The sequence below is a fragment of the Poecilia reticulata genome, linkage group LG1 (assembly GCF_000633615.1).
Source record: "Poecilia reticulata strain Guanapo linkage group LG1, Guppy_female_1.0+MT, whole genome shotgun sequence".
Taxonomy (NCBI): Eukaryota; Metazoa; Chordata; class Actinopteri; order Cyprinodontiformes; family Poeciliidae; genus Poecilia; species Poecilia reticulata.
Genome location: NC_024331.1, coordinates 2,872,582 through 2,893,035, shown reverse-complemented (window position 1 = coordinate 2,893,035; position 20,454 = coordinate 2,872,582). Strand labels below are relative to the sequence as shown.

The following is a 20,454-nucleotide window of genomic DNA, read 5'->3' as shown; positions in this document are numbered from 1 at the left end:
GCTACTGCTGGCAGAGACAACAAAGTGGACGACAGGAAGTGGTAGGAGGATGATGGTTTGTTTTTGTTTTTTTCAGATAATCTGCAGCTGGATCCACCAGAGCTCTCACAGCATCACACAGTTCATAAAAAGTTGGTGTCATTTAAACGTGTTGAATCCATAACTATGTTCACATGTAATTTTAGTTTAACTTCTTATTTAATGGAAACACCAAAGTTGCGAAATTGTGTTTTTTAGACGTTAGCAGAATGTAAACAAATTCTGCACACATTTATGATGGAAATGCAACTACAGAGACAGAGAAAAGACAGAATGCAAGTGGTTTAAAGTTGTTTTACATCTGTTTATCTGTATTATTTTCCATTGTTGTGGTGCGCTGCAGCCGTTGTAATTCCTAAAAGTTCAATAAACAATAAAAAGCTGTACTAAGAGCCTTGTTTGTTTGTTGAAGGTAGCAATAGCCATTACAATCATTAAGTAGGATGAAATATTTCATAAAGCATCAAATATGTCAAATTAAATTATTGACCAATATAAAAGAGAAATCCTCTTAGTCCTCCCTTGCATCTTGACAGAAACTAAACTGTTTATAGATTTATCTATCAAGGGTGAATACATTTTTTACATATCAAAATGTAGTTTACAGAAATCGGATAAGAAAAATATCACTGCAACCATTTTTGTGACTGATTCCTGGACTAGTCTGGTTTTGTTGACATGACTCAATGCATAGTAGTGGCGCTTGTAGGTGCACGTCACTTGCAATTGTGGCTAATAGGCACTATCCAGTATTCAGTAAAGTATATTGATGTTGTCAACCAGTGGAAAAAGGAGAGATTTATTAGTGGTTTGGAGAAAATGGAACACATGAGACCCTAGCTGACCTGATCTCCGTCTGCTGCAAGGTCTGCTGTGAGGCTCGCCTGATGCCCTCCCAGCGCTCTCTGTCTCTGGTGGTGCAGGCTGGAGGAGGGACGAACTGATGGACCCTGGAGTTACCTGGGCTCCGGTGGACTCGTCGGGATGCCAAGTCGTCTCTGTGGACATCGGGAACCCTCCTCGTCTTCGCGTCCTTCTCCCCGTCGGAGGAGGAATCACAAGCCGGACTGTGGGAGCTCAAAAATTCATTTTCAGAGCGAAGAATGATGTTCGGAGACGGTGACCTCGCTTCTTTTTCCTCCGTTATCGCAGTGCTAGGGGTCGCAGAGGGGACGGTGGACATTTTCAGAAAGCAGAACACACCTCTGGTAACATGAATCAATCAGCAGCAGCAGGCACATGCGGGTTACTTGGAACAGTCCAACAGTTCTGTTGGTTAGTTTCTCTTCACAAAATCAGGAATCAACCAAAACAGGAAGCATTTAACTCAACACCAAACCACCTTCTCTAACAACACCAGAAACATCAAATCCATGACTCATCCGCCCTGTGACACAAACCTCATCGTGATGAAGCTCTACAAGCCACAACATCAGCTTAAGCCAAACTCTGTCAACACAACTAGTTAGTGAGGAAAACCAGGCGCAGAGCCGAGCCTTTCATGCCTGTCCGCCCTGACCTGTTGTAGCGAACGGCAGCAGGAAGAACCTTAATTCCTGCCTTCTTCAACTTCTCCAGCCTCCTCTGCTCCAACACATCCAAGTCCTCTCCCTGTTTCAGTTTTTCGGTCTGGCTTTCAGGTGCCCAAGTCACCGTTTTGGGGGGTTTCTGCTGAAATCCGATTCGTCTGGTTTGTTCTGGAATGGTTTGAAGGTGACTAAGGAATGGAGTGTGATGGCAGGGGGCAGATTAGGGGTTGAAGACACCTGTGGGATTCTTAGTTTTTTTTTTTTTTACCTCTACAGAAAAGCATTTTTTTTCCTAAAATAGCTCAGATTGTTTTCTTGGTCATTACCTCCTCTGCTCTCCTTCCTCTGGGTGTTGTTTTCGTCGCGGGGTCGGGATGTAGCAACTGGCGTTGGCTCGGTTTGGAAGAAACTGGTTGAAGGGAACCGGGCATCTGGAGTCGCTGCTGGCTGTTCTTCTGGCCAACATGTCATCTTTCCGTACGTCGGGTTTCCTGCTGGGAGCGTCAGCCTCCGAGTCGCTGCCGCGTCCTGGGCATCAGGGTGTTAGAAACGCGTCAGTTATACATAAAACATTCTGCTAACCACTGAAAACAACTAACAAGTATAATAGAAACGCATGCGATCAGTCTAAAAAGATTAACATGTTAATATTACATTATACAGCTTAATCACATTATATATTTAGTGTATTAGGGCCACAAAAAAATGAGGAGTAGTACATTTTGGCAAAAAAACTTGGAAATTTTAGATTAACCTCAGACATTTTCTAGAAAAAAAAGAGGAATTTTCTGAATTTGAAAAGTTGAAAATATGCTAGGAAAAAAATCTGACATATTGAAAGTAATCTTATAAATTTTCTAAATTTTTTAGTTTCAAAAGTTGAAAATTTGACTTTTGTAACTCAGAAATTACAAGCTTCTTGTTATTACTTTAAGCTTTTTAAAGGAGTTTTTATATTTTAATCTCAAATTTTCTATGTTCTCTGGCGGAAATTTACCCCTCCTCCTTTATGCTCTTATATAAGAACGAGAACAGACTGGACCAGGGAGGCAGCAGTGAGGCTCAGAGGAGAGCGGCCCTCCTGACTTTAAAAAATTTGACTTTGGTATCTTGAAATTAGGCCTCCGTCTCTTTAAGAAACTCTTGCTCTTTCTAGAACTCTGTCTTCAGGAAGTCATCACAACACCTTTCCTCTAAACCAGTGGTTCTTAACCTGGGTTCGATCGAACCCCAGGAGTTCGATGAGTCGGTCTCAGGAGTTCGGCGGAGCCTCTACCTCGGAGGTAAAGACACACTTGTGTAAAGTTGTGATGACGCCCCGCTTTGCCATCATTTGCTGCAGAGGATCACGTTATATTGCTTAGCCAATCAGAGGATCACGTTACATTGCTTAGCCAATCAGTGCTGCGGAGGAGCACTGATTGAAGGAGCTCCACTCTCAGCATGGGTTTTGAACTTGTGTCTTTAATTACTTCAGCAAAGCTCACATTTTTTACCAAATTCTGTAGCTTTTAGTGTACTTCTAAATCTCCTCCTTAGATGCATCTTTTCGGGGTTGGTACTGCCTCTAGTGGCATGGGGGTGGTAACACAATTAATATAATTACATTACTAAATCAGAATACCGCAAAGTCTTATTTATTATTAATTTTTCATTATCTTAATAATGTAGAGCTAATTAAATGATCTAAACAAGACCTTAAAGTGGTTCCAGTTTCTCTGTTGTAACTGTGGCAAATTTTAAATACCTTGAGTCGGTCCTGGACAGTCAGCTCAACTTTGCTGAAAACACTGACTATATTTTGAAGAACTGTTTTCAGAGACTCTACCTTTTAAGAAGACTTAGTGATCTTCTTAAAGTGATCTTGAATTTGTCTTGAATGTCTTCAATTTAAAAAAAAAAATCATTTTATTTATCAGTACAGAAGGTTCAGTGAATGCACATATGAATCTGATGGGTTCAGTACTTCAAAAAAGGTTAAGAACCACTGCTCTAAACCCTTTAACAACATGAGCTCAACTGATGCTCAGTTCCACCAGGTGTTTGCTAATTGTGGCTGGCTAGTCTGAAGGAGCTGAGTGGGGGAGTCACACGGGAGGACTGTGTCTTTGGGCGGAGCTAGGTCCACCCAGCATTTTGCACAGCTTAAATGGTTGCCATGGGATGATTTCTCAAACATGCATGAAAGAACATGAAATATTCCAGATATGTTTTTGGTGAGGGAATAACATTAGAACATCACATAAGGCTAAAACAAGTCAATTTTACATAATACTGTTCCTATAAGCACAACACACATGTAACCAGAACCACAAAGCCTACAAATGTGGACTGGACTTTGAATCGGTCTGCAGATGGTCAGTGAATATAGCAGGACAAGTCCTAAGTGGGCAACTAAATTAGCACGCACACACACACCCAGTGATGTCCAGCAGTTGTCTGCCCTCAGCCTTAGTTAGTAGTCACCTTATGCCAAGGGTAAACCTAAACATGGACTGCTGTGGAGGAGAGCAGTCCATGTATTTATGGGTAAACAGTTTTGTGTTTACAGGAATAGCTCAGCATTCCTGGTCTTTGTTTCAGGAGCTGTTGAAGACAGTTTCTCCTGTTCTCTTGAGTGGGCTTTTAACAAAAAAAGTTTGAAACTAGACAGCAAGCAGCAGCAAGAAATCTGTTAATGACTCTCTAGGAAGAAACGCTACAGATGAAAACCAGCTGGTATAATCTTGGGGTGTTTGCGGTTTTATTATACGTTGTGTTTGTACTTTACTTTTGTCCTTGTGGTTTATTTAAGTTCAAAAGGTCTTGACATATTTAATTCATTATTATTACTTGGAAGTTGTTGCTATAGCAGTTTATTTTATTCTTGTGTTCTGTTTCTTGTATGTTTATTTATTTCTGATTATTTGACAGGTTTTCTTCTTGGTATTGCAAATAAAAACATGCCACCAACCATCGCTGTTGCCTCGATTCACAACATCAGGAGAGGGGCTGTGCTGCGAGCGGGAACCAAAGGAATCCAGACTGAAGAAGCAAAAGCAGAAAAAATCCCCAAAAGGATATAAAATATTTAACTTTAAAAAAAAAATAACAAAGTTATATTTATCAAAATGCGAAAGCAGCTTTTGTGTTGACAAGATGGCTGACATCTGACCTGTCAAGAGAGTTGTCCCGAGTGTGTTGAGGTGGAGAGAGAGACTCGCTCCTCTCCGAGTCCCAGCAGTCGTAGCCGCTGTCTCGAACGCTGCGCTTCTGAGAGCTGTCGCCGCCATCATCGCTTTCCTACAGAGACAGGAAACCGTCAACGGACAACCAGACAACAAAAGATGTCCCTACCTTAACAATAAAACTGGACTTCTAGACTAATACCACTCTTCTGAAACAGAGCACTGCTCAACAGAAATTTTTCCTTTCACTGAACCCAAATTTGTTGTATTTTTTTAAATAGCCTTAACTACAAATGCATACATGTTGATAGGAGTACCAAAGTTTAAATATCTGCCACTTTGAAAATCCTTAAATGTGAAGGTTTATGCGTCCTTCCTGCTGGTAAAATGTTTAGTCATGCAGCACAACCCCTCTGTCAACCATTGCTGTGCACTGCCGACCAGCTGAGTCAAAGAAGGTTGCTATGCTTTTTACTCAACTAAATTACAGGGTTTTTATTCAAAATCTTTATGTGGCTGAATGTGTCAAAGTCAAAATAACAAATATGATATAATTACTATAACTATAGCAACTAATATGTTACATTGTTAATTTTAATCAATATTTGTACCATTTTGTTATGTTCTCTCAGATGCCACTGGACCTGGTCAATTTCAGTTTCTTTATTATTTATTTTACATTGGTTCTTGTACTCCTATTTGAACAAATTAAAGTTGTGTTGTTTTTACAAGGTGGATCAAGCTTGTGAACCCGTTGGTGTATTTAAGTGTGCTGTTCTGGTGCAGAGTTATCAGGTAAATTTGTAATTCGGTCCATTTATGTATGTGCTTTAAAACAGTGGTCCCCAACCCCCGGTCCGTGGACCGGTACCGGTCCGTGGACCAATTAGTACCGGGCCACGCAAGAAATAGTGAAATATTTCCGTTTTATGTATCATTTGAGTCTGGAGGATCTTTTATTTTGAAAATCCTTTAACCGGATTCTCTCGGTTACTTGCGCGCCAACACTGAGGCCACAAGCAGCAAAATGAGTAAGAAACAGATCAGATGTCTTTGGAAAGTTTCTTTGCGAAGGGGAAATGGCTCAGAGAAGAGACAGGAGAATGGATTTATCCTGGACCGGTAGGTGAGTCCCACGTTACAAGCTGCTCTGCGTAACATGCGGCGACCGGCTGCTAATGAGGCAATGAAGCTTCAAGCTGCTTCGCTACATAGAGACCAAGCAGGCTGTGGATATAAGCAACACTTCAGGTGTCATTGTCTCCCATCACTCCCAGATGGGACCGTCTCGTTGCAGAGAAACAAGCTCAGGGCTCCCGTTAGTCATTATCGTGAGTTAAAATTTTTACGAAAGTAAAATGTTCGTTTTTGTGGCGCATCTGTATCTTATTTTGAAGGGATATGCAAACGTTACCATAGCGACCAGAGTCAGAGCGTTTGGGCAGTGGTCGAGAGGAGATGAGTAGAGCTTGTGAGTCTTAAGTCTGGTTTAGACAGAAAGATTTAAGAATTGTCGGCCGATTCTTCAAACCTCTGTGACCACAGAGCTGATAAAAGTACAACAGGTTCGATCAGTTTGTGTCTCCAGCCACACGGCAGGAGCAACAGTCACAAACATCCTGATTCCAGAGGATAATCCAGTAAAACCCCCAACATAGCGTGGATTTAGAATAACCAAACACGGATAACGATGTAGAAGCAATAGTGATAGCTTATGGAGTCATTTGAATAAAAGACGTAACAAAAAGAAAAGGCGGTGGATAAAAGACGACGGGAGCAGCCGCTCTATTTGCTGCACTACTGATTTGGAGGTGACTATGGTTTTTCATAGTTAACATTTTTAACTGAATAAACATAATAATGACCTTTAGATTTAATAATAAACATTTCCACATATCATCTCCGATATCCACCGGACTCAGTTCCGCGATATGTCAGCTGTTTGGGATTCCCCTCTGTTCTTACGTCACCGCGCTTCCTGATTGGCTACCTGTCACATTCAGCAGGTCATATTCTCGCTCCCAGACAGGAAAAACCCCACAGGTTGCGATAAAAACTCCAAGACAACCCAAATTGGGTATATTCAGGATTTAGCGGGAACACCAACAACCCCCCCACCACCCCCCACCCCACCCCGCCTCCGGGCCGCAGCAAAATTTTCCAAGTCTTGACCGGTCCGTGGTAATAAAAAGGTTGGGGACCACTGCTTTAAAAGACAGAAACATTTAAGTAAACTCAGCGCTGTTCTCCTGCATCCTCCTTCAAACAGGAGGATACAGAAAAACATTTGTATCGGTATTGGAAGTGAAAAATGTAAAAAACTAATATAGTGAATATCGTCTGGAAACAGACATGTTGTTCCATGTTGTGTTGGTATTCCAGACTCTTCCAGGTGTATTCAGACTAGTTGACTCACCAGCTTCATTTGAGACAGAAGCCCTTCAAACTCTTTGAGGTTCAGATTAGGACCGCTGTAGGAAGGACACCCACTGGCAGCTTTTCCAAGCCAGAAAACCGTGTTCAGCACCTGACAGGCAGACATGCAACATTTCCTTCATATCTAGAAGTGAGAGCAGAATGAATGTGAGAGGACGGGGGGCCAGGGTGGACTGAAACTGGAAACAAGGACTTACATTTTTTAGTTTGCGGTTGCAGTCAGAGTCCCTGAAAACATTGAAGTATGTCATACATCATGCAATTTATAATTCAAGCGTTTAAAAAAAATCCCAGAGAATTGGTTATGTACTTGAGATTAGCGCGTATGGAAGTATCCTGTAAGTCCCCCGGGTCAAACAGCTGGGAGCCCTTCAAGCCCAACTCCTCACAGCCCCGGAGGAAGACTGACAGGTTGTCCTAGAGGGAGCAGCAGGGGACCAGAGGCAGTTAGCACCAATCAGGAGGCTGCTGTACTGGGCTCAACATCACGCTGCAGAGGAGCCCTCTTACCAGCCCGGCGATGGGGGTGGGCAGTCTGTTGATCTTCTTCACCAGTCCGGGTTTGATTGCACTCAGCAGTCTGTGGAGGAGGGGCAGGAGCAGAGATTTACTGAGTCTCAGTCCGTGGGAGTTGTTGCTAGGTCAGGCGTCAGAAAACAGAGAGTGATGTCAGGAGCCTTACTCGCATAACAGGATGCCGTTCTCTAGCGCACTGCGGAAGTCTTTGTCTCCAAAGTTCTTCCCTGTTACAGCCTGCAGAGAGAGGACAGGAAGACGTGAGGATATGGGGCGGAAGAAAAGGAGACATTTGTTCACGCAGCAGACAAGAAAACATCAAAGTCCACACGTGTTTGTACAAGTTTATCAGGAAAAAAAGACTTTCAAAGTTTGTGGAATAATCTGTTGACAGGACAAATATAAGATCTCCACTCCATACATCAAGTCTTTATGGAAGAGTAAAGCTGAACAATAAATCAATAGTAATAATAATAATACCGACAGACACGTGATTAATATCAACAAATATGTCCAACAGATTGTTCAATAACTTCACTGAACTCCAATCCAGAACTGCACATTTTCTCCTGTTGTTCTTCTATACAGGCTTCATTCTAAAATGCAAAAGAAAGCGTTGTCCTGGCGACAGATTCTCCCACCTGAGCGGTGGCCCTTTGCATCTCCTCCAGAGTTACCATAGGCCTTTTGCCTGCTTCGCTGATCCTGTCTGACCCGTCGGGTGAACAGAGATGACTGCTTTCAGGAAGTCATCACAACATGGCTTCTCTATTTAACCTTTAACAAAGTTTTTACCAGTTTTTCACCAGTAAAAACATAATGAGGTCAGCAGATGTGCAGTTCTACCAGGTGTTTGCTAATTGCTGTTGGCTAGTCTGAAGGGACCGGAGGGGGAGAGCTGCTCTGTAATAAGGAAGCTTGGAAACTGCAGTTCAGAGGAGGAGTTTTGTCCTCCACTGAGCTGAACGCAACCATTCTGCTGCGTTTTGCACAGTAAACACAGTTTGCACAGGTGGACTTTGTTTACTGACTTTTCTTAGTAAGAGATAGAAAAGCATGTCTTCTTGTCATTCCACTTCATGCACCACTTTGTGTTGATGCATCACCTACAATCCCAATGCACATATATAAGTTTGTAAAAGGGTCAAGAGGTGCAAATATTTTTGCAGTGCATCTGATTTTTTTTCATATATGGGTCCATATGTGGGTCAGATGAAAACACAAAACATTATTAGTTCTCTGTAGATCTGATTTAAATTCTGCAATTTAATCTCCTTTGCCTTGGATTCATACACTGTGACTGACTGACAGAGGAACCTGCTGCTTCCCCATTGGCCCTCCTCCCCCCTCTCGACATTTTGCATCAGTGGAGACAAATTAAAGCGATTCCAGGTCAGCGAAACACTGCTTCATGTCCTCATTTCATTCTCTCTGAAATGCCACCACACATAGCCTCAATCCCCCAACCTGGACTACAGTTGGGATTCATTGCAGTGCAGCAGGAGAGTCAGTGAGCTAACGGCGCTATCCTGCCAAATCACCAGCCCACATACTCACGCAAGGAAACAGAGAGGAGAAGAGAGATCTCAATGGCTGTTGTGTAACCGGCGGCTGAAGATTAAGGGGAAAAGGAGAGAGGCTTGACTGATGGCATTTAGAAGTCTAATCCAGATTAGCTCAGATTATGGTTTGCACCCAAACTGTGATTTTTGCTGGATCACGGTTCATTAACGAGAGCGATCGACTAATATGGATTTTTAGCAGTTGGTGGAAATTAATGAGAATGCATGTTTGTATGGGGGAACTTCTCTTTAAAAATATGAGCAGTATCTTCAGTTTATGAGCTGAAATCCATACTTTCCCTCCCAGATATGTCAAATTTATTTACATAGCATTTTTCAAAACTGGTTTAAAACTGCACCAAAGTGCTGTGGATATAGTACTTCTCTCTCACCCTCAAAAATATTTACTTTGGTTCAGTGCTCGGCATTAATGGCTCTTCAGGAAATATCTTCTAAGTTCTGCACTTCCCATTTTAATATCCTCAATAAAGATACAAACCTAAACTAGAGAGTGAGTTTTCACCGTTTCTTCATGGAATGGAGAGGCAGCTCTGCCTGGTAAAAGCTTCAGACAACGGAGTGACTTTAACACCACTGCTAACCTGCTGTACTTCCAGCGTTAGCTCTGTGAGTACCAGTCAACCTGAAGAACATTTGCACACTTAAAGCTCAGACAATAGACTAAAGTCAGCCCACAGCTTCAGTTACTACAACTAAAAACTAGCGATCAGGCCTGAAATCTGGGTGTAGTGATGGACTCAGATCTGAACCTTCAGAGTCATATGAAGAACATTTCTAGAATTAGAGGACTAATCTCTCAGCAAGATCTAGAAAAACTCATTCACTGTCAGGACTCTGGATTTTTGGGTTGGGTTTAGCATTTCATCTTTATCATTATGTTTTAGTTTTCTTTAGGTTAGCCCTTAATGGTAATTTTAGTTTTATTATTTGAGGTTATTTATTGTGGTTAGAATTATCTTATTGTTTTCCTTATTTCAACCTTCCTGTGGTGTTTCTAGTCATCTTTATTTCATCAGCCTAGGTTCGGTTATTCTTACATGTCTAAGTCTAGGCATACCTTCCTTTAGTGGTTCCAGTTAAATTATTTCTTTGTTAGTCCTTCTAGTTTCCCTGTAGTGTTTCTAGCTTTTCTTATTTGGTTACCTTAAGTTTAGTTCCTTTATGTCTGCATCCATACCCATCATCCTTTAGTAATCCTAGTTAGGTTATTTCTTGAGTCCTTCTAGCCTTCCCCTGTAGTGTTTCTATTTCACTTTGTCACTTTATGTTTAGTTAGTCTTTTTGTTTGAATCTATGTCCATCTTTCTTTAGTGATTCTAGTTAGGTTACTTCTTTGTTTAGTCCTTCTAGTTAACCTAGCTCTACGTTTTTTAGTTCTTTTTATTGTTAGATCAGCCTTCTTTCTGTTTAGATTTGTTTGCTTTCTCTCATATCTTTTTCTCTTCTAGTTTATCAGGTTTTCTTTAGTCTTAGTGTTTCTTTAGTATTAGAAGTATTTTCAGCTCCCTGATGTTTTCTCCCTTTTGTTTTCCCCAGCAGATCTTCTTAGCCTCCCTGTGCCACCTTCTCCCTGCCCCTCAACTAGCTCCTTTGATAAATACTCACACCTGCAATCAGTTACCTCATCTAGCTAGTTCCACTGTTCCACTTGCTACCTCCCAGTATTTAAGCTCCTTTATCTCAGTCACAACTTGCCAGTCTGTAATTGTCACTACCCTAGTTACCCTCCCGGGATAACCTGATGTTCCCTTGTGTCTCCAGTTTGCTTTGTCTCTTGGATTTCCTTGCACCCTGGATTTTTGATTTCTGTAAGCTGATTTTCTTCATTAAAGAATCCACAATATCCTATGCCTGCTTCTACTGGGTCCACTTCTACACACATTATGACATTCATGTTTTTATCTTTAGTTGCATTGATTACTGCAACAGTGTCCTCACAGGTCTGCTTAAAAAAAAAAATCAATCCTCCAGTTCCAGCTGATCCATAACACTGCTGCTGGTGTTCTAACCAAAACCAGGACGATAGAGCACATCACCCAGTTCTAAAGTCCTTCCCCTAAGAGAATAGTTAGTTTATAAATCACTGAACAGCTTAGCACCACAATACATTAAAGATCTGCTGTTGTATCAACGTTCCAGACCTCTCTGGTCTTCTGGTTCTGGTCTGCTCTGCATCCAGAACCAAACATGAAGAAGCAGCATTCAAATCTGGAACAAATTTCCAGAAAACTGCAAAAAAGCCCAAACACCGAGTTCCTTTAACTCAAGGATTTGAGGGAATACCATTGATTATTTTGATGGTGTCTTTTGACAGAATGTAACATTTGTTTGCTGTTTTATTGGTGTGATTTGATGATTCTGATGATGGCATTTGACAAAATGTGATGTTTATAGATTTCTTTCACAATTGATGACTCTGACATTTTATGACGTGAAGTATTTTGAACTCTAAAGAGAACTGAGCAAAGTGAACTGAATCCAGGTTTCAGTCACAGTCAGAGGAAGTTTGAGCACGAGCAGCAGGATTCAAAAAGGGGCTGACTATGCTTGAGCAAAAGGCATTTAAGTTTTGTGGGAGATAAATTGAACACCTGAGAATGAAAATAAGGAATCTTGTTCTCAGATTAAAATGTGTTCTTAGATTCTCAAAAGAGAGTTTGGATGCTCTGAAACGTTTGCTTTCTGAAATTTGGCCCACGTTTTGATTTATCTTATATTTTTGTAGAACATCTGCTGATGTATCATAAGTGTGAAAGGAAAACACACATTTTACCATCTGTAGTGAGAAAACCACAGCATTGTTCTGCTTACATAAGTGATGACCAGATGTTTCCTTCTGGCATCGCCTCCGTTTTTGTCTTTATCATACAAAGTCTGAATGTCTCCCGCTGTTTGGGACCATGTACACCAAAATCTGGGAAACTCATCATAAAAACAAAATCCAGAAATTTACTGATGGAAAAAAACACAAATCAGTTCATTCTAGAAAAGTTCTCTCACTCCTGACATGTCCTCCAATGTTTCAGGAAGTCTGGGTCTATGAAACATTTACAGCCTGATCACGCATAATTTACATCCAGAAGATGGTGTGTTTTTTTTAATGGGAACACTTTTTTTCATAGTGTTTTGTGTAGGTAGCGTGGGCTACAGACAGTTCGTGTAAAGTGGAGGTGCTGGTTGTGTGCACTGAAACCCAAAGAGAAATCCAAGAGGAAAATCTGCTGCAGAGACTTAAACAGAAGAAAAAGGGGGGATTTTAAAGCATGTCTAAATGCAAAAGCAGAGCATATTTCAAGTTATGTTTGCTATGAAAACCCAGCCAAAGGCTTCAGGGGTATTTTAAAGCCAGTAATGGTAACTTGAGTCGCCTCTGTCTGTGTGGTGCTCTGCTCTGTGCAGACAGGGTGAATGGCAGCAGCAGCTACCATTGCAGTCCTGGAGGCAGCAAATGTGTAGGCCTGTTACTGTAACACATTTTACTGGACGATAAATTGTCCCATAAGTTATTGTGACAAACAATAATATTGTCGTTTTGAGACCATTTTCAAGTAATATGGTATACGCACTCTAAAATACGCACTCTAAAAGACCAATAAACTGTCATTTCTAACTAACATGTAACACTGAATCTAGAAGATATTTTAAATATTCCAAATAAATGAAACAACCAAAACAACAAATAAAATGGACACTGAAGTTTCTATGAACAAAACTGTCCTGCAAAAAAGGGTCTAGTTGAGACCAAAGCACCAGACTGGAGGCTTTTATAATCCAGACTTTGATAAAAAATAAAAATAATAATAATAAAAGAAAATTTAAAAAAGACAAGAAAAACAAAATCATTCAAATAGTAATTATTGAGCTTATTTTAGACTTAAACTTACTTTATTGTCACACACAATGGTGACTTTGGCAACGAAATGTCGTTGCTTGGCTACAGAGTACGCAGAATAATATGTGTATGAATCAAATCGGATGCAATGACAGGCAATTTAGGAGGTGAACACACCTTCTGATTTCAGCTCAGCAAACCTCAATCACAGCTGCTTTATTTTATGATGTGTGTGTCCATCTGTTCAAACTGTGTGTGTGTGTGTGTGTGTGTGTATGTGTGCGTGTGTGTGTGCACTAAATGGAGGCGTAAAGTATTCCCATCTCCTCTTACTACAGAGATGGATGTTAAATTAGTGGTGGCTGCATATCCACTGAATGTCCCCATGGCTTTTAGAGCACTGTAAATGTCACATAAAAACAAATAAGCAGTGACCTATTTAAATGGGTTTCTGAGGTCTTCTTCATATTTAGGTTATGGAGGAGACAACATGGTGACTGTATGAAGTTTTATGTTGCTTGTGGACTTAAGGTCACTGCAGATGGAGTAAGTGACAAAGTCTGTTCATCAGGAACTACTTTACGTCAAAATGGACTCACAGACATATTAAAGTACAAACTATGTCTGTCATTTAGTCCCTGCTAACAGCACTGATGAAGAGTATGTGTTTACAGACATACAGAGCAGGGGACTGTGTGTTTAGATAAGGACTGCAACTAACAATTATTTTACTAATTGATTATTCTATTCAGAATTGGCACATTCTGCAGATTTTTTGTTTAACCACTTTTCACTTTTTTATGCAATATTAGAAATACATAAAAAGATGCAAATAAAGAAATAATTCAATTTCTTTTTTAAATAAAACAAAACATTTTATTGCTAAGATGAAATAACAGCGTTCATTTAGTGAATGCTTCATCACCAGTAGTAAAGGATGCATCTGCAGGTAAAAAGTCTTTCAACCTGTGAAAACCTCAGCCGTTTTTCCTCGACTTCACATCATCAACATAGTGACGGACTGATGTGGTGATTCATTTTTGGATTTACTGATTAATAATTAGATAGCAAAAGGCGACTGATAAGGGATTTATTTGCAGAATTTAAACCACATGAAGCTAAAACTGCCACTAGATTAGCCGTGGGTAAAACAGATTTACAGACAGTGAGTGAGTTTTTTAAGTACAAAATGTTTATATTTTTTAACAGTTCGGGGTTAATTGCTGCTTTGATCATGTTGTTCTCTCTGAAAATTACCATTTTGTGGGTATGCATACTCCAGTTAACGATTAATCGGTTACTATATTAGTTGACGATAATTTCGATAATTAATTAATCCGATTATTGGCTTCAGCCCTAGATTGGATGTGGAGATGCATGCTACCACAATATGGCCCTTGCCCTGCCAACCAGGCCGCCTGTCCCCTCCAAGAAGTACACAGCATGTAACTGTACGTGTTCACAGTCAATGTCGTTCATTTTATTAGAATAAATGACGGCAGATTGTGAACCATTTCTGTTCCTACGCAGCTGCTTCTGTTTTATTACAAAATCAATGGCTCCACCGAACACCCAGGCCAGGGAGTAAAAATGTGTTTTAAAACAAGATTTACAAGCAAGTACTGATGGAAACTGTCTTTGTAGAGACAAACCGATCCACCGTGTTGGAGCGCCGCTGCAAAAGCGCTTTCCCCCTAAAGATTTACAGCCAACCTCAACAGCAGATACTTTTATTACAGCTTAGCCTCACAGATTACAGATATCTGGTCAGAACTACTCCATGACCTGAGATGACTGGATTTTACTGCATCTTTGTCAAACTTTACCTTTTTGACAACTGAGTCTAGCTATCAAAAAAACAATGAATCAGAGCCGACATCTTCACCGCTGTTGCTTCGCATTCTTTCACTCAGCTCTCACTCCTCCTCTGCCATGCAGAAACAGCTGGCTGTCTGGAGCTACTGGAGTTAATCCTTCCAGGACAGCTATGACATTTGGCACACACACAGGCTAAGTCAGACACACACACACATTCCTGTGTTTATTCCCAATCTGCTTGACCGTAGCATTTGCAACATGCTGCAGGTCAATACCAGCAGAGGTTAACTGCTGAATCTGCAGAAAATCAACCAGCCTGTCACTGGTTTTAAACCACCTTCGAACAGTTTAGTCATCTTTTTGACCGTTTAATATCTTCTGCGGTCTACATACAGTTAGATCAGTCATCTGCTTCACTGGACCCTGGAAACACCTGAGCGTCTGTCTGTGTTATGTTCCCATAGTGGCAAGTGTCATCCAACCAGGGTGTGTCCAAGGCTCAATGCTGACTGGTATGTGTGCCTGTGTGTGCACATAGACTTTGCATACTTCACAGAAATGGCACACTGGAGCTTTGCAGGGCAACTTGGTCAACTCTAAATCATCCACACCTGTGGGCGAGTATAAATACACCCCTAGAAATAGTCAGAGCCAAAATAAGCGGAGAATTAGGGGACAGGAAGACGACAAAGCAAAAACACTGCAGGGGGGGATTAAGACTTAGGAGGCCAGTATTTACCCAGAGGAGACAGTTCACACCACCGACGGGACACAAAATCTGTAAAATACTGCGGGTCACCAACTGTCCCCAAGTGATTATTAATGTAAGTTTTAAACATCTCCATGAAAAATAATTATCTGAAGACAAAACATGAAAAATAGCTGGATATTTAAGGGGCAGTTTTATGTAAAATCGACTTTTTTGAGCTTTACATCATGTTACAATGTTATTCCTTTGTCAAAAACAAAGCTGAATTGTTGTTTTGATTCTTTTATGCATGCTTAAGAAATCCTGTAATCTCCCATGGCAACCATTCAGCTGTGCAAAACATTTGTGTGGACCTAGCACTACCTTCGAGGACAAAGCTCCTCCTCAGTGCTGCAGCTTCCACCTCACAGAGCAACCCTTCCTTACATCTACCCCAGCCAGCTCCTTCAGACTAGCCAGCAGCAATTAGCACCCAGCTGGTGTAACTACATTAAATTATACAAGCTACTTCTCGGTGAAACGCTGGTAAAAACGTTATTAAAGGGTTAATAGAGGAGAGATGTGATAAATTTCTGAAGGCGGAGTTTCAGAAAGAGCAGGAAGTTTCAAAGCAGCAGAGGCCCAATTTAAAGGCGCTAAATCAAGAATCAATTTTTGAGTCATGAATTATATACATATATAGTATTTTCATAACAACTGCAAGTAAAATTGTTACTTGATTGTGCTATAAAACTGCACGATGTGCCTGGAAAATACTGCCTCTTTAAAAGTATCAACCGACTGACATTTCAGAAGAGGACACATATAACCAGTACATTATCATCAGTGACGGAGAGTACTAAAAAATTTTTGCTTCCTTGGCATTTCAAAAAGCAAAAGAATTTGCAGTCTAAGGCTGTATTATGTAATATTTCATATTCCCTCTAAGTTGTCCAAAATATTGGGCCAACCTTCCAAACCAAACAGGATGTCAGCACTGTCTGTTCATGTAACTTCTTCATTATTAAACATGGTACAGTATCAACTATTGATGGTGTCATAACACAAAAGAAAATAATAGGAGCAACAGACACTTTATAAAAAGATCTCTCAGTTGAGCACAGAAGATGCTGAAGACTTCCTAACTACACGTAGCATTCAGATTAGCTCAGGAGCAGAGGAGTCAGGAGCTTCATGGGTTTGCATGAACAAGATGTAGCTGAATGAAAAATTTCACTCAGAGAGGACAGAAGGGTTTAGTTTGTTTTCCAAAGGTTGAGCACAAAACACTGCAGCGTACAAAGTCGTCAGCTTCCTAACAGTAATGGACTAGAGATCACCCACTCAGTTCCAACATGAAAACTGTGTAAAGTAAGGTCCATAAGAACATAAATGAGAGCATTTGGGGTGGAGGAGCCTGACGGTCCACCAGAGTCCTGGCTTTAACCAAACAGAGTACCTAACTCCATCTTGACAAAAGCAGCACACCGTACCCACTGATTTTAAATACATGGGATCCATTAAAGATGAATTGGCTCCTGATAGGATTAAAAAGTGAACTTTTGAAAGTGAGGCATGATATGATGTACAGGACTGAATTAGAAAGGTCAAAATTAGCAGTTAAATGCCTATATTGACTGTTGATGATGGTTATAATTTAGTCTGTACATTAAAAGTAAAAAAACCACCAGGCAACTCAATTTAAAAGATGCACTGATACGATATCTATATTGATCAAAATAGTTTTAAAAATTCTAGATTGTTCAACTAGGGTTCAGTCAGGGTATTGTTTCTGTCAGTTTCGGTTTCTTCCTTATTATTTACTTTATATGGGCTTTTACACTTTATTACATACTTATTTGGTCAGTTTGCTCCTATGGCTTTTACAACACGGAGATCCATGTTTTTTCAAAAATACTTCCAAACAGTTAATATGGATCCAAGTGTGCTGAAACAGAGACATCTAAAAGTTTCAGGACACCGGCTCTTGAGGACTGGAGTCAAAGACTCTTTAAAATGGTGCGAATTGTCATTTTTTCATCATTTTGAAACAGTAACTGCAAAGTGTCAGTTTAAATCTCCCTCCTGTGTATAAAAGCCTGGTACACAGAGAACCAGCTGTGACATGCAGTGACGAAATGGTTGTTATTTTGCCACCTCACTCTGTGAGAAAGATGGTGACTGAGGTAAAGAAATCTCCAAAGCTGCTAGCGAAAACAACAGAGGGGCATTTGGGGGGTGGGAGTTTGGGGATTTGGGGGGCCACTGGTTTTTCATAACCATTAGATGCTATCCAACTGCCAACTGGTTGTTTGAAAGAGAGGCCGAAAAAAGGTTGTTCTGTCCTACCATCGCTAACGTAAATACGGGGAGTTAGCCAAAAACGACTGTCTAAACCGTTGTCCCTTGGTTTGACAAGACGGAGCTTTTCAACAGCAATCTCTCCACTTGTTTCTCTTCCAAAGGGAACTTTGTTAGAGTTCCAGGAGTCACGGTTTCTGAAATACCAGGACGCTGTGCAGTCATGTTCAGCGTCCCGGTATAGGAGACCTATAAATTAGAATATAGGTCTCCTGCCTGGTGTAGCGGTAGAGTGAGCGCCACGTATACAGTCCTGGGTTCAATTCCAGACCCTGAGACTGTTTCTGCGTGCCTTCCCCATCTTCTCTCTCCACACAATTTCCTTCAGGTGACTGTCAATAAGGCCAATGGAATGGTCAAACATCCCTTTCTCTGTGTACTTTTAAAATGCTCAAGCAGAAGACTGTAGGTGTGCTGTTTTACTTGTAAACAGCAAGTAAAACAGCATGCCAAATGATTTCATGTAAAAATTCGTTCTCATTGTATCTGAATAAAAAATAAAAATGTTTCTCTGTTCATCTCCATCATTGTTCTTCTGTGGCAGCAAACCAAAGTTATAGAGTCCCTCAGGGTTTGATCTTAGGCTGTATTTTGTTTATGTTGAACTTGATGCCTCTTGGACTCATTTTTAGAAAATGTCATATTTGATGCTTTGGATATGATGTACAAATATACATTTCCCTAAAATAATGAAAGGATAAGGATGATTCCCTTCAGTTTTAACAGATTGTCTAACGGAAGCTATGGTAAATCATGGATGGACCAAAATTCCCTTCACTTTAATCAAAATGAAACTCAAGTTTTTGATCACTTTTCTGTTAGGAATCTTGGTGTCATTTTGACAGTTGTTTGAAATTGGATAAGCCGATTAACTCTGTTGTGAAATTAAGATTTTTTTTTCATCTGTACCCTGCAGCAAAGGTAAAATCTAGCTTCTGTACTAAAGACTTTGAAAAACTTGTCCATGTCTTCATTACTATGCACATAGTATGTATTTCTGTCTTGACATGGACTTTTTCATATACTTTCATTCATTTTTTAGTCATATCTATAGCTTAACCCTCACCTTTACCCTAAACCTAACTGTTACCAGTACATGTTTAACCTTAAGCCTAATCAGGGTCGCAACTACATATTATTCAGGTGGATGCGAACAAGGGCCTTGCAAGGTGAGACATGCTAAAACACACACAAGAGAGTGTCGATAAATTTGCCTGGTGACTAGACATTTTAAAAATAAATAATAAACCATTTAAAGTGTATTAAGCTGTTGTCCGGTAGGTGTTTAATTGGAAGTGAAGCTCTCAGAGCCTGAACTGAACAGGGAGCAGAATAGGAACATGAACGCCTCAACATCCAGATGAAAGTCGTCTTGCTGCAGCCTCGGGGCTTTAATGCCTCAGACTGTACAGGACAGAGCAGTGATGGAGTAAAAATAGGTCAGAATTCTGCTCTACAGAGGCTTATGGAGGGAGGCAGATGATGATGATGATGATGATGATGATGATGATGATGATGATGATGATGGGATGCAACAAAGCATAAATGATAATCTCATTCGGTGCGATCAGAAGCTTTAGGCAGACCGGTTTCTTAGCCATGGCAACCGGAATCCTCTCTTCCCTATGAAAGGGGGCCGGGGGGGCGTTTCACCGCCCGGCCGGCAGCAACGTTACCAGTTAAAAGCTGATAAATGGCGGGTTGGAGCTCAGTGTTCTCAGCCTGGCTGCTTGCTTGCTAGAAGTCTTGAAGTGGACGCGGTGCTAGCTCCGTTGCTAGGCTCAACTGACAGCCTAGCGACGGCTGAAACTTTGTTGTCCCGAACCGTAACCCGACACTGCGCAGCCCACCCAACAGGTGACGACCCGACGGCTGCCGTGTCTTAATTTATACCGCGGTGTGGCCCATTTCAACCAAGTGTGCTGTTGGGGGCTCCCCCTGACTCACCTCGATCCATTTCTGCGCCTCCAGGCAGACTGGCTCGGGATGGCTCGGCTCGGGACCGGCCATCAGTGGGGGGGCGTTGGGAATTCGCTGATGTTGTGAAGTCTCTCCCGTTTTCTTCCCCAGTGTCCTCCACGCGCAGTCTATTCAGTCACGTAGCCCCCTCGCGCTCCAACTGCGTCGCCCTCAAAAAGAAGATGATGCAGAAGAAGAAGACGCTTCTGGCGACGCTGCAATACGAACCAGGTGCTAAAAATATCGAATCCTTGCAGTGGGAGGCTGACTACTCTCTGCTGCTGCTGCTGCCGCCTCGCGTCAGGAGAAGGCGTGAACGCGCAGGCAGGAATCTCTGTGGGGGATGATGAGGGGGTCGAGAGAGGCAGGAAAGACAGAGGAGAGAGAGAGAGAGAGAGAGGGGATGGAAGGGCGCTGCAGAAGATGTCCCGCTATATTAGTTCAGATAGTTCATCTAGTGGCGGGTGCTTGGTGTGTTTCATTTACTTTTAATCGTTATTTAAAATAAATAAATAAATATATATTT

The 20,454-nt window shown here is 41.2% G+C and overlaps 1 protein-coding gene across 9 annotated transcripts in view; it reads right to left on the bottom strand.

The window, feature by feature from the left end:
* Positions 1 to 20,260, bottom strand: part of LOC103458988 (LIM and calponin homology domains-containing protein 1-like) — a 41,654-nt gene extending 21,394 nt beyond the window's left edge. For 2 of the 9 annotated variants that reach the window (XM_008400197.2, XM_008400284.2), the window contains exons 1-11: positions 19,917 to 20,260; positions 7,854 to 7,924; positions 7,682 to 7,751; positions 7,482 to 7,588; positions 7,369 to 7,399; positions 7,152 to 7,262; positions 4,723 to 4,850; positions 4,522 to 4,592; positions 1,895 to 2,096; positions 1,559 to 1,756; positions 885 to 1,193 (exon numbers count right to left, since the gene is read on the bottom strand). In XM_008400197.2, the coding sequence (XP_008398419.1) occupies positions 885 to 1,193; positions 1,559 to 1,756; positions 1,895 to 2,096; positions 4,522 to 4,592; positions 4,723 to 4,850; positions 7,152 to 7,262; positions 7,369 to 7,399; positions 7,482 to 7,588; positions 7,682 to 7,751; positions 7,854 to 7,924; positions 19,917 to 19,979 (1,361 nt within the window). In that variant the 5' untranslated portion in view covers positions 19,980 to 20,260. The remainder of the gene's footprint in view (positions 1 to 884; positions 1,194 to 1,558; positions 1,757 to 1,894; positions 2,097 to 4,521; positions 4,593 to 4,722; positions 4,851 to 7,151; positions 7,263 to 7,368; positions 7,400 to 7,481; positions 7,589 to 7,681; positions 7,752 to 7,853; positions 7,925 to 19,916) is intronic. The other 7 variants (XM_008400693.2, XM_008400773.2, XM_008400450.2 and 4 more) reach the window with 6 other exon arrangements.
* Positions 20,261 to 20,454: the final 194 nt, after the last annotated feature.